General features: G+C 42.5%; 1 protein-coding gene across 1 annotated transcript; it reads left to right on the top strand.

Annotated features, from left to right (window-relative positions):
• Window positions 1-3,970: 3,970 nt before the first annotated feature.
• On the top strand, window positions 3,971-7,700 carry tmem256 (transmembrane protein 256). Its single transcript, XM_069714180.1, has 4 exons — window positions 3,971-4,114; window positions 5,013-5,050; window positions 5,537-5,617; window positions 7,024-7,700. The coding sequence occupies exons 1-4, from the start codon at window positions 4,033-4,035 to the stop codon at window positions 7,165-7,167; spliced, it is 345 nt and encodes a 114-aa protein (XP_069570281.1). The 5' UTR covers window positions 3,971-4,032; the 3' UTR covers window positions 7,168-7,700.
• Window positions 7,701-14,346: the final 6,646 nt, after the last annotated feature.

Here is a 14,346-nt window from a genome sequence, read left to right on the forward strand (position 1 = left end):
TGATTTGACAAGAGAGTAAATGAAAGCATTGCGTTTGGATTCTATTATGTGCGCAGCACTGGGGCAGAAAATGCATTTTACTCCCCGACTTTGCCTCGCTGTAACCGAGTTTCTCCGGCTCGGATATGTTTTGGCCTAATTGCTGCCAGTGGCTAAATCCTATCCATTTGCATCGATCTCCTTTGAAGAGAGATGCAGATGAGCTTAACGAGTGTGCTAATTATGCTCGCTCGGCATGGGGAGCCTGCTGTTACCGCAACTCTCTTGGTGTGTGTGTGTGTGTGTGTGTGTGTGTGTGTGCGTGTGTGTGTGTGTGTGTGTGTGTGTGGATATTTGAGATTTTATGCCTGCTTGTTTTTCTGTGCATAACTCTGTGCATACCTGATGGGGGCAAACAACCTGCCACCGTAAAGGAGCGAGAGGGTGATTTAATATGATTGAAGGGATTAACGATAAGCGTGGATGTGCGTTGATTGCATTGTTTGAAGATGGATACGGCGAGCGCAGCATCAGGAACAAGCTGCCACAAAGGACCGAAAATGGAACTATTTTGCCCAAAACGTCCACAGAGCCATATTTCCCAGTGTTGACGTGAAAATAGAGACAAATACTGTTGTGTGTGTTTGTGTGTAGCTGAGGCTGTTTTGGTCCAGGCTACATGTGTGTGTCACTCTGCCAGCTAGTGTAATGGCAATGACTGGTGTTGTCTCCCCTAGCACACAATAGCCTGGACACCCAGACAAAATGTCACTCGACAGGCCTGTCTCTTGTATCTGTCTCAGCCTCCCCTCATCTCTGCCCCCTCCCCCCACCTCTCCCACACACACACACACACACACACACACACACACACACACACACACACACACACACACACACACACACACCCATTCTCTCCTCTTTGCTGAAAGGGATGTAATGACATGGACGAGTGACAGAGCTGGAGCATGAGAAGCTGTGACACCGGGGCACAATATGGCACATTTGTGACTAAACATCTCGGAGACATGAAAGGCCCCCCCCCCTCCCAACAGATAGATAATTCGCTGCAGTTGCGGCTTCTCAAAAGTGAAGCCGAAGACAGTGAAGGGCTGCAACCGTCAAAACACATCAAGGTTAATGGAGAATTTCAGAAATGTTCTTTTTAAAAATGAAAAAAAAAAATCTCAGTATTGGTGGGGGAAGATCTTGGCACTAAAAGAGGATAGCTCTTTGTTCACAGAAGGTAGCCGCCCTGCTTTCGATTTTTTTTTTTCTTGCTGTATTTTTTTACTTTTGAGTCTGGAGAAACTCAGAGGAAGAAATGGATGGCGCTTGCGACAATTCAAACAGCATTACCACGCATGTTTCCCCATTACAGAATTGAGGCTTATTTCTTCAACGAATGACGTCTTTGGGATCCCGTTGTGCACCTGCAGGAGAAAAACAAAGCTTTATTTTTATGTTGACGAGACAGCCTGTTTCCACTTGCACTTCAATTTTTTGGAAAACAAAGATGCTTCAGCAGCAGATATATCTAACTATCCGCCCCACATACAGCTAACAAGAGCAGGAAATTGGATTTTTAAAGCAAGCAGTACATTAAGTTGAAAGGAAAGTGAGCTTTCAGGTGTGCATACGTGTGTTTAAATGTGAAAATGGACGCCAAGACGGCAACAACCTTTGTTTTTTTTCCCCCGGATGAGAGCATCTTTCTTAAACACAGCCGTTTTTATACGACTGTGAAAAACGCACACCGAGATCAAATAAAGTGTTACAGCCATGTTAGACGTGTTGGTTGCAAGACTACTCTACCACTTCCCATTTGCAGGAGGCGCTCACTCCGTTTCCCCCTAATGTTCTGCTTGCTCTGCGCTCCTCTGTTTTCTTTTCTTTTTTTCTCTGCGAGAGCTGGATGTTTCCTCTGATGGCAGCTCGATCACAAACAAGACAGGCCGGGGGCGAACAATCTGAAGAGATCAGACACATACATGCTTCTGCTCAAACACGGCGAGGATTGGCGGCGAGCGGAGCAGTCGCAGGAGAGCGGAGGAGAGGATGGGCGGGCGGGCCGGCACAAGTGAGATGGATGTTGGCTGGTGGAGGAAGCTCACAGCACACTGCTGCTCGGACTTAGAGATAATTTGCTGCTTGTCTGTGAAAACAAGATGTAAAGCCATACTTTATTGTTGCCCTTGCTGTCCCATCTGCCATTGACCAGAATGAAAAGGACCTGTGTGTGTGTGTGTGTGTGTGTGTGTGTGTGTGTGTGTGTGTGTGTGTGTGTGTGTGTGTGTGTGTGTGTGTGTGTGTGTGTGTGTGTGTGTGTGCGCAGAGTAAGGAAACACCCTTCTGCCTCCAACCCATACGTGTTGGCAGCTCTGCGTGTCATGCCAAAAGGAAGGTCCTCACATGCAAGACATGGATCCAAACACACCCGTCCCGGCTACAGCTTCAGTTCACAGCAGATGATGACTGCTTGTGACTGGTAAGGCTTATTTTTAATTAGCAACATGGTCATTAAAATGTGTTAATTGTATGCATTGTGTTAATGCTGTGTCAAAGTCAGCTAAGGACGAGGTTCGTCGGAAACCACTGCGGTTTAACGACTCCAGTAATGCAGTGTGACCCTGTGTAATTTCAATACGATAATTGGAAGAAGTCCCCTCGCCCCTTCCATGCACACACACGCGTGCACATCCTCCATCTACCTACAAAACTTTGGCAGATGAGAAAGCAATACAGCTCCCCCTTTTGGCAGGACCTCTACAGGGATTAGTGTAATTTCTTCAAAGGGTAACATCAGCGTCAGTCTGCAACACCTCTGCAGGCAGGAAAACACATCAAACACAGAGAGTAATTCACTAAAGCAGAGAAATCCGCCCGTGTTTCCCAGACAGCAGTGACGGTCAAATTCCAAAGTGCTGCACACTAATACACCCTCTGCATCCCTGAGCCTATCAGCTGGTGCAAGGTGGCAATTTGGTGTTGCTAAAAAAAATAAAAAAGGGACAGCATAAGCCCCCTTTTCTAAAGCTGCACAACCCCTCTGTGGAGAAAATTAATTATTCATACAAACGCAGCACAATACTATAATTCAGCTGTCATGAATAATGTATTTCAGATGTGATGTCTTCAATAAAGCAGAGGTAAAACATAAAAAAATTGTTTGATTTTCTTTCCCATTTGCCAAATTAAGGTCAGCGAATAACAAGAGTTTGAGCTTTGGCTGTCTGTCAAGCTTATCCACGATTGCACCGAGTTTAATTGGCTATTTAAATTAAAAATAACTTTGTGTTGTTGTTGTTTTTTAACTTAGCTGTCCATTGAGTGCAACATGAGGGTTGTGAAAGTCAGAACTGACCAGCAGGAGTAGTTTTAAAATGCCTACACTCACATATACACGGCCTTGATAGGAAACCGAAAGGCATGACAATGACTGCTGAAGTGTCATGTTAGTGTCAGAGCTGCTCGGCAGTTATGACATTTTGACCCCCTGGGCTGAAACTGTAGCACGACAGTCGCCATTTTGGTTCTACTCTCCGATCACATAACGCACGTGCCTAGAAGTCCTGGCACGAACGCGGTTTCGTCCTCCAGCGCCGCTGCTTTCAGGCACCCACGAGAATGCCGTAATGAGGAGAACACGGGGACGACTCTCAAACGTGCGTTGGCAAACGGCCACAAAGTCAGACCTGCGGGAACTAAAATATGTGTTTATTTATGTAGCCTAATATTATTTAAACAATTGTCGTGTTTGTAGACTTTTTAACTTACCTGTTGTTTTCATATCGAGTTATTTTTTACAAATCGTAAAAAATAATAATTCTCACAGCTTATGTGCAGCCCTGACATTTTTACACTATTATTTTTGCTGTGACATTGTGTTACAATATTTTGCTGAGCTTCGTGCACAAACAAATCAATCGTGCTCAGCAAGGGACTTCAGCAAAAGGAACTCGCAATAGGAACTTACAAAGGGACAGTGAACGCAGCATCGCCGTCACTCACTCGCTCTCCCTCTTGTAGCAAAAAACGCAGCTAACAACAAACATGACCGCTGCTGTCGTGGTGCGGAGGTTAGGGGCTCTGTCAGGGACTTCGGCGGTAGTAGCTGGGGCGTACGGGGCTCACGGTAGGGAATCAACCGGAGCTTATTCTCCGTAGCTCTCTCGTTCAGCTGAACAGTAAAACAAGAGTCGAGTAGGACTGTCATGCTGACGCTCACTGTTCCAGCCTCCATCCGAAAATGTGCAAACTTACAAGTTTGCTTCCTCATGACACGGTTCGATAACTCTAAAGGAAAAATATACACGTGCTACTAATGCTGTATGAGTTAATACTTAATTCGGCATGGGAAGGGCCCACCAAGCAGCTCGTTATTTTAGTAAAATGAACTATTTCGTAATGAAGGTGACCCGCCTCCGGAGTCTCGTGGTGGAGGAGGGCGGTGGGTCAATGTTTCCCGTTGCCGTGCAGACAAACGTACACGTTGGTGTTAGATAGATGCAGCTGAATCTAATTGTGCTTCGCAATCAATATTATGTGGCTAATTTTTAAAATGAATATATGAGTTGGCTGACTCGGTCTGCACTCGGCATATTTCACTAATATATGGAGGACTGAAACTAAAAATATAATGAATAAAAAGATTACTCTTCCAATAAATGCATTAATCTAGGCTATTAAATGCATCAAAAATAATATTCATAATTCACGTGGGAATAAATGTATTATTATTATATTTTAATTTGCCCTCGTAATCATTTTTCTTTATATTTACCTTTCTATGTATTTACTTTCTCGTTTTATTAGGCTAATTTCTGTTTGGTTTTTTTCCCCAATTTTTATTTTTCTGAATGTATTTTTTTATTTTCTTTATACATTTCCTTCCACCCAAGATAACTTTAAATGGAGGTCTGTTGATTATTATCATCCGTTTGTGTTACATTCTGGTAATGTGTGATCAAAAGTTATATTTCATTTTAGGTACTGCTCTGTGTAATTTTTCTGCCCCATATTGCTTGTTTTAGGTTTCAAAAACAACGACCCTGATGACTACCAGAGAGTGGTATGTAGTACTGTTGATAACCACATTACTTCTATCACATTCAGTTTCTACTTCAATGACCCTGCTAGAAATCATCATCTTTATGCCGTTTTGAGACTGCTTTTAGTGCCGTGCTCTGTTTTACTATAGCGAAGTTTATTTTATACACACAGGAAGCTAAAAAGTTGCTGCTGAGATATGTTTTTTTTTTTTTTTTTTTACACTTGTTGAATTGCATTATTGATCTAGAAACTTTCTAACTGTCAAAAGATTCCTCTTTCAGAATAAGATATTTTTCCGTCTGCTCTTTGTGCGATTAGAGAACTCGGCCTGATTGATGAAAATGGTGTAATAGGGACCTGATAGTATCCCATTTCTCTTTCACAATCGTCTTCAGTAGTGCCCCTCGTCAGGCCTTTCCAGAATATGTTTGATTCACTGAACTGAAGACTGATTGGAGAGAGAGCAGGTCTCTTCTGAAAGCTCTGTCTCTGTGTGTCTCTGCAGCTCTTTGAAACTGCCAACAAGTACCATTTCTACCACAGCCTGGCCCTGCTGGGTGCTGCCCACTCCGGCAAACCTGCTGTGGTGAGTATAGAAGCCTAATACCGACTCTCGGGGCTGGATGCACCTGAGTATCCTTTAAAATAGAGCAAGTGTCACTGCTGTTTACTGTCAGTCAGTATTCCTTTGCGCCATAATTACACAGGATGCTGTTTTGAGCAAACGGTGTCTTCTGGCTACTCATGGTAATTATTTAGAAGTTTTGTTTTATTGCAATACGAGTTTTAAAATTGGCAGTGAAAGTTTAAACCGTACTTGCTGTGCATGGACCATGCAAAGATACACTATCCAAAACACTTTCTGATTGAAAATGCAGCCAAGAACCACGTTGCAGCCAAACTCAGCAAGAGCTCTTGAATCATGTGGTGGAGTTTTGGGATAAAAACAATTAAAATCCATCCTGTATTTCCTCTGAGACATGATACACTCACGTGTTCTCTGTTTAGCAATTCGCTAACTTTTACTTCTTCATTTTCAACAGTCATATTACCCCAAGGTGTAGTGATGGTACTATAAATTGGCATGAAATGGGAGAAAAATTGGAAATGTGCAAAGACTTAGGAGTAATGCAACTAATTTGAAGAAAAATATACTTTAGGTGGAAAAAAATAAATCAATGCAGACATAAGAATGCAAATTGATGTGGGCCTAACATCTATTATATTTAGTGAAGGGCATCACATGCTGAAGCCAAGAGAGCTTAAAAACTAGTTAGTAAGCAAGCAGACAGGTCAAATTAGACTTTTTAAAATTGAGATAGAGGTGAATGCAAAAGAAAGTGTTGTTAAATTGTTAAAGTTCCCAGCTTCCAAGCGGCAGACTAAATACAGACTTGACCAAATATGTGGAAAAACAATGAAAACAGGGTAAAACATAAACTTTTCCAGAATCCTTTCTTATATGGAAATTTTGTTAGCAGTGTTAAATAACATCCGGTGTGAAATACTACCAAAAAAAAAAGACTAATGGTGGTTTATAACCAAAGTGGATGCTGCTCCTCCGTCCCTCAACTCTGTCTCCTGCTTCTTAATTGGAAATGTTGTGACTGGATGTAGACTGCATATTGTCAGTTTACATCAATATGGTCATGTTTATCATTCTCTGCAGGAACTCTTGGAGGTTTTTTTGTGTGACCGTTGTGATCAAAAATGTTTGATGTTTGTGATGTTTGATTTAGAAAAAGTGAGAATTTTGGCAAGATCCTCCAAATATCGCAGCGGTTGGTTGGATTTATTTTTGCATTGCTCACTGTGATCTTAAGACTGGTTTCCTGGAGGGACTGGCTTTTGTCTTGATTTAAGAAACTTGCAAGTTGCGTGTGCTTCCATCGACCTTTGTGACGATGAGTATAATGACAAGCCTTACAGTCACAGTTTGTTGATATCCTCACTGATTAGAAACAGTCAGTTAAACGTGTTTCTCCTCCGCAGGCTGGTACCCTCCTGATAGCGGGCATCGGGATGTTCTGTGGCTCTCTGTACCACCAGGCTCTCACAGGGGACCCCGGCTTACGCAAAATGGCTCCCATGGGCGGTGTAGCCATGATCGCTGGCTGGCTAGCCATGATTCTCTGAACTGTGACAGCTCGCATCTACTCCACAGGGCCACCATGTGACACTAAACTGTCAGACTGCTAATGGATGAAGTGCGGCGCTGGGCACAGTTGGCTGAGGGGTGGTGCAGAGTTATAATGTCACCCATCCACCCGCCGCCTGCCTTGGGTTGTGGGTGTCAGCAGGAGATAAGGTCACAGCGGGATTATCACTTTTCTGCCGTTGCTATCCGTTTCTGACCGGTGACCTTTGAATATTATGTTAAACTGGAGAAGTAAATGAATCAAGTGTGTGATTAATTTTTCTTTTCAATGTTTTTGTTGAATAGTTTTAATAACAATTCTGAAAGTAAGTCACTAATGAGCTAATAGAACTTCCCAATGCTATAATACAGTAGTCTTGTCTTTATTTTAATTTTTTTTCAATTACTACAGAAAATACAGCTGATTTACTGTATTCCTGTATATGTATTGTGCAGTGTGGGCATGTCAAATGAAAATAAAGAACATAATGTAAAGGATTTAAAAAGAAATAAACATTTTTACATTTCCGTATGTACAGAGAAATTATTGTACATCTCATTCCACTAGCTTTATCTATATATTAAACCTACGAAATACGATTCTTGACTGACTACCTCAACATTAAGATGCAACTTACATGTTGATGCATCGTCGTCCCCAGAAGACAAATCCAGCTGACGGTCATCTGCTTTTCTTTGGCCACCATCTTAGGATTTCTTTGTGTTAATGTACGTGTCTGACTGCCAAATATCTCAACAATTACTGAATAAATCGCAATCAAATTTAGCAGATATCAGGATCCTCAGATGATAAATCCAATGCCGATTCCCTGAATTTTTCCTGCTAAGACGGCAAGTCAACAGTTTAATTTATCCAAAACTAATATTCGTGACAACATGCCTGCAAAACCTCCGCTGTGTTCCAAATGGCACACTTCCCATGGTACACTAACAAATGGTGCTCCTCTGTGTTGGGACTCTTACTTGTGCAAAGCAGGAATTTTGACAAGAGTAGTGTTGTTTCAACCCGCACACTGCTGTGACCTCAGCATGTGAGCACGTCAACTGCCAAAATATCTGCAGCTTTAATTATTTTACCCAGAAATGAATGTGTTTTTGTGCCATCTGTTTAACACACTCAATAACAGCTGCAGCTTCCTCAGAGCCTTAATTAGAAAATTCCTCCCGCCGTTGGCCCCGCCCCTTGCAAATCCCGTACTTACGTACTAACACTCACTATTCTGTGTGTATAAGCGTGTTCAAGACTGTCAAATACAGAATCATCCAGCGAGCCACGAGTACCAGGACGATGCACCCAAAACGCCCCAAAAAAGAAGTGCGAAATGCTGGACACCTTCCACCCTAAACGCTCGCCATCTTGGCTCTGTAGAGGAAGGGGCGGGGCCATCGGCGTGAAGAATTTTCAAATTAAGGCTCTGAGGAAGCTGCAGGTGTTCCTGAACGCCACAAAAGTGTTTCTTTTTCGCTACTGCTGCTGGGAGAAGAATCCGTGTGTTTATCAAGTGTGTTAAACAGATGGCACAAAAACACATTCGTTTCTGGGTAAAATAATTAAAGCTGCAGATATTTTGGCGGGTGACGTGTTTGCATGCTGAGGTCATTTCCGGTCAGTGCAGAACAGCGGTGTGCCGATTGGAACGACACTACCCTGTCAAAATTCCTGCTCCTACTCAAGAGTCCGACCATGGAAGAGCGCTGTTCGTTGGTGTACTATGGGAAGTGGGTCATTTGGAAGACAGCTCATTGTGTGGACAGGAAACAGTTTGCATTGCTCATACAGATGGTGCATGCCTCTTTTTCCGATCGCCTTCAGGTCTGGTGTGTGTACATGTATCTAGATCATTGGATCTTACAGCTACAGAAAGGCAAATCGATCAATATTGACGACACACTGAGGTGAACAGAGGTCCTCAGCGTGTGGATCAACCCTTTGGATTCACCACCGCTGGCAGCCGAAATAAATCGGGTCCCTCGCCGGGCCGAGTACCTCCACAGCGTCAGGTGTTTGATCCTTTAAGTGGCAGAGCACAAAAGAGTTCATTACCAATGGCCTCTCCTTAGCCGGGGCCATGTTCCAACCACTCCGCATTCATAGCGAAAGTGAAATCCATTGAAACACTAATTCTCCTTCCTGACTGTAGGCTTACGAACGGGGGACCTTTAGAAAATAGATGTATAAATCTCTGAGTCAATTTGCTGGGGTCGGCACATAAGCCAAGGCTCTGTGCAGAAGAGAAGGCGCTATTGACTGAGCACGTTGCCAATGAGCTCTTGATCGCGACTCATAAAACCCTCATTAGAATTAAGTAGCTATCGGCAGGTATTTTTTGCTATTCCGGGACACGGCAATCACACAGCACAGCGAGCTCTGACACCCAGTCACACATCTCTGACTCACAATTTCCAGGTTTATGGGAGACACCTGACTGAAAGTGGAAATGCTGTTCCGCCCGGCCGGACGCCTGTTTGACGTCAAATTTCCAGCTGCTTGTTAGATACTTGGGGAGGGGGGGGGTGAAATCGTGTGATTCGTGCTACAAATTCTGACCAGTTTCACACAGCAGTCTTATTTTCGGAAGAGTTATTGCTTTCTCTCCACTGCAGCTGACATTCACGTGTGTGTGGATCTTGCAGCACAGCAACTCAGTGTTAAAAAAAAAAATCTATTAATGGGATCACAGTGTTGTGCTCTGGCAAGCCACATTTAATGTGTGAGCTTGTGAGAGAGGGAGAATTGGAAGGTGAGATAATGGGAGGCCCTTTTGTCTGGGCTCAAATCACTTTTATCATAATTTACAAGGTAATTCAGACGAAGCTAATCGGACCGTTCACCATATGAAGAGTGCATGTCACCACAGCACAGTTTACTGTGCCTTTAAAGATTTAATGTGGCTTTTTTTTTTTTTTTAAACCTATCAACAGAAGCTCCTTTAATTTCAAGTAGAAAATTGGTTTAGACAAATTGAGGTAATTAATTACAAATATAAAATGCAAGTAATCAGCATCTGCACTTTTGCTGCATCTTTTTTACCATCAACCCTCACAGGCATGGCTTGATTAATTTTTAACAGGCTCCTTAATGGGGCGAAAACTTGCTGCTGGCCACTCAACCCCAAACCATAAATTTAATTGAAGCAGATGCACCATATACAAACCGGTATCACGCCAAATAATGTAATGCACTTGTCAGTCCACTAGGGGATCCCGTGTCAGTGTCACATTTTTCCTCACCTGTAACTGAAAGGACCATAGTTTGGGTTAAAATAAGTAATTGTCATGGTTCTCCCAACAGGAAGTCTGGTTGTTGTTACATCCAGCCACCTCTGACCTCCTGTATGCATGGGCTTGATCACTCTTTGTTGTTCATCACATGACCTTGTTGTTCATCACATGACCTTGTTCTTCAACAGTCAAACATGAGCATTCTTTCACACATTGGCGAGGCAAAACATGTAAGCTGCCACAAAAGCACAATATAAACAAAAATCATTCAGATTGGCATAAAAGTTTACTCTTGATCTTGAACATTATTGAAGATATTAAGAAATCAAAACGACCGAGTTCACCCAGCAACAGAAACCAGACTCCACTCATTTTGCTTCCAATAATTGTTCTGTTTAAACCTGGAATCTGTGTGTTTGCCGTGCAGAAAAGCTTTTAGGTTTATGAGGCCAAATGAGAAGATTTAAATGATTCATGGAGTTACAGCTACTGTGACATGCACGTATATTGCACACAGCCCCTTTTGTCAATTTGGAGACATCGATTGTGTGGTTGTCTGATGGCCACAGCTATTTAATAAAGTCAAAGTCAAAGACGAGCTTGAGACAACATCTGAAAGTCTTAAAGTGTAAGAAGAAGTGCGATTTGACTGGAGGAGGAGGAAGAGGGGAGCAGCTTGTGTTGAGCTCCAGCCCAGTTTAACTGATGATTCTTTCCGTTACTTAACAGAGTTTGACATCTTGGGAAACACACTCATTGGCTTTCTGGCAGAGAGATGGAAAAGAAAAATGATTAAAAAAAACAGCAACTTTCTTCACTAGTTTAGCACGAAGACAGGAAACAGCAGGGGACATCTAGCGAGGTACAGTCCAGATCTGCTACAGCTCTATACTCACCAAAGTATATTTAGATGGTTTGATCCGTACAAAAACTAAAGTGTAAATCTTTCACCATTTTGCAGGGGATTACGTGCCAGACTATTTCTTGGCCAGCAGCAGTAACTTCCGAGTGTTTCCGCTGGTCACCTGGCAACTGATCCGAGCCCAGACATATTTGGAAAGAGCCATTTCCAGTCCTTATGCTAAGCTAATCGGCTGCTGGCTGGTGCTTCATGTTGAACAGAAATGGCAGATGCATAATCTTCTCTTCTAACTCTGCCAGAAATGTGAACAAGCATATTTCACTCTTGATTTAACTGTACTCCTCATAAAAGCCACAGCAGTGTTGTTCCTAATAGCATTAACAATAGCTCAGTTCAAGTGTCCCAATCAGCCATGACAGTGTGACAGTGAATCATCATGTTCAACACCAGGACTCCGAGAGCGAAGCAGCTTTTCCGACTGTGACACCTTAAAGTGTCTTTTGTTAAAAAAAAAAAAAAAAAAAAAAGGCCCGGTGGGAGCCCCTGTGACGATTAACATGTGTCCTATTAAATGGCTGAGTGATGACTATCAAAAAAGCCACGTTAAATCCTCTTCCATTCAGTGCTGTAAAACAATAAAACATGAGAACTTGGGGAGAGTAGTTATACGCTGCTGTTTAATCCACAGACCATAAAGCTGGATAGCAAACCCACTGGCGCAAAGTCTGTCTGGTTTTGCCTCTGCCTGTGTTTTGAGCATCAGAGAGACAAGAAGCAGAGATACTAACAGTAGATATTGTTAATTATACCCGCAGGGACTTCCTGTGCACTTCACAAGTGTTCCTCCTTTATTTCTCCACTCAAGAATATATTATTTAGTCAAAAATGATCCCCTTTCCCATTCTTGCCTTTTTTCTCATCTTACCCCGCAGACAAATTTTATTACATCAGCTTCTTCTGGGGGAGGGGAGGGAAACGGCTCCTTGTTCCATTGATTTCTTGGTCTGAGGCTGTTTTGGTCAGAAATGAGGGGAGCGGTTGTGTGAGGGTCTTCAGTCATGAACGAGGAGGGCAGGAGAGAGCTTATAGGAGCTGATGGGCTGACTGCGGATGGATGTGCATTCTCCAGATCCTCCATTTGAGGACCTGAATGAAACTCTCAGCCCGGGCCATCTTACTTGATTACCCAGAACTTCCTCCCTCACATTCACACGGACCAGGTGACACACAAATACCTATACCCACAGGCACACACACACACGCAGCCAATATATGAAAGTGCAAGCTATATACACAAAAGCATTGCCAAATCCTCTCTCAGAGGCATCAATCAGGCCGCGGCGGCTCACACAGTGCAGCGGAATGACTGTAATGGCCGTTCCGAGCGGTCCCACATCCTGGGCCCTCCTCTCTGACCTTTTCAAGCTACTTAAATGATGGTCAACGCTATCACACCCTCAGATAGATTATTCCCTCACTTCAATGGACACTGAGGCCCCATCACCGAAGCCCTCTTTTCACAGCTTTATACCCAATCACTTCACTTCAATCTGCAGCACAGTCACGACGGCGACGCATCAGAGGAGCTGAAGGGATGACACCGAGGGGAGCTGCCATTCATTGCTGCCACATCACCATAAGCCCTATCAGCAGCAGCCGTCTCAGTAATGTAATGTCTGGGAATTATTATTAGCCAGCTGGGAGATGGTACAACTGCCGGCGGTGGTTTGGATTATGTTGTGTAAATGATATTACATAAACTGCCTTTGATGACACTGTGAAGGTTTACAACTGGGAATTTAAAGTAATACATAAACCTTATCTCCTCCATTTGTTCATAAAAACCCTGGCCTTACGTGCTCATTAATGCTAATTATTGGGAAAAGATGCTTTTTGTACAACTTTGAGGTACTGTACTTGAGTCTTTCCATTTGTTCCTCCATAATCCCGTGGGAAATACTCCACTATATTTAGTCCACAGCTCACTTTTAGTTTTTAGATTTAGATTCCACAGAAGAAAACAAGTGACAAGCTTATTCAATTAATCTTATGTAAGTTTAATAATGAAGTTCTTTTTCATCATGTCTCATCTTCATTCCTTTGTGAACATTAGCAATTAAACAGTTTAATTCTTCTTACACAGGAAACTACAATGTAAATCCTGTTGAATGAAAAATATGAAAAGTATGAGATTGTTCTGAATGATTTGGGGTTAAAGAAGTAGGACGTAGGTTGTTCCTTCCAACTGAACTGATAAGACCCTTTGTAACTCTGGGAAAAATCCCCTTTGTGAAACACGTGCTTTCCTGCTGCTCTATTTTCTTCGTCACTTCTGCTCTCCCGAGCTGTCAAATCACTCGTTCATAATCTTGTCGTCGCTCTACTTGCTCAGAGATCTTTATGCCTGTGCTTTTTAATCAGCCCTTGTTCTTTAAATGTCATAGCAATTGTGTCATTCTGCCTTTCCGACCAATGGACGAGCAGCCCTGCTGCTCCTCCCCATCACCACCTCATCTGTCCTGTTTTCCGGGGAGCTTTAAACTAAAGATGCCATCGAGGCAGATGACCGCCCACCTCTGAGCCTGGTTCTTTTGGAGGCTTTCTTCCTCTTAAAAAGGAGTTTTTCCTTCCCACTGATAGATATTTTCTTACTGTTAAAATTGAGTTTTCCCTTTACGCTCAAGCCAATGTCTTCATATAATAATTTGACAAATGACCCAAAACCCCAGAATATTTAGTTTGCTACCACAAAGACAAAGAATAGTTGCAAAATGACTTTTTGGACTGAAATGGTTGATAGATTAAACAAGGAACCACTATAGACCAGGTCTATTTGTAAAGTCAATTGGCTTCAACTTATTATATTGAAGAATATATATTTAAGATATATTAAATAATTAATATTTAAAAAGCTGTTATGTTGCTCATCTCGGATATGAACATTTATATTTTTCTCAAAATTTTTGAGTTCATTATTTTTGAAATTTTAAATGCTAACATTAACCAGCTATCAGAAACAAGATTGATCTTTTCTATTATGCAGAGGCCAAACTACTTTTTAAAAGCTATTTCC

Source organism: Brachyistius frenatus, unplaced genomic scaffold (genome assembly GCF_029030835.1).
Source record: "Brachyistius frenatus isolate BFR_SWC_R1_liver_20210118 unplaced genomic scaffold, ASM2903083v1 Contig_127, whole genome shotgun sequence".
NCBI classification, from domain to species: Eukaryota; Metazoa; Chordata; class Actinopteri; family Embiotocidae; genus Brachyistius; species Brachyistius frenatus.

Coding starts and splice junctions, on each gene's coding strand:
- tmem256 (XM_069714180.1), top strand. CDS start 4,033: ATGACCGCTGCTGTCGTGGTGCGGAGGTTAGGGGCTCTGTCAGGGACT. Junction 4,115..5,012: donor TGGGGCGTACGGGGCTCACG/GTAGGGAATCAA, acceptor TGCTTGTTTTAG/GTTTCAAAAACAACGACCCT. Junction 5,051..5,536: donor CTGATGACTACCAGAGAGTG/GTATGTAGTACT, acceptor GTGTCTCTGCAG/CTCTTTGAAACTGCCAACAA.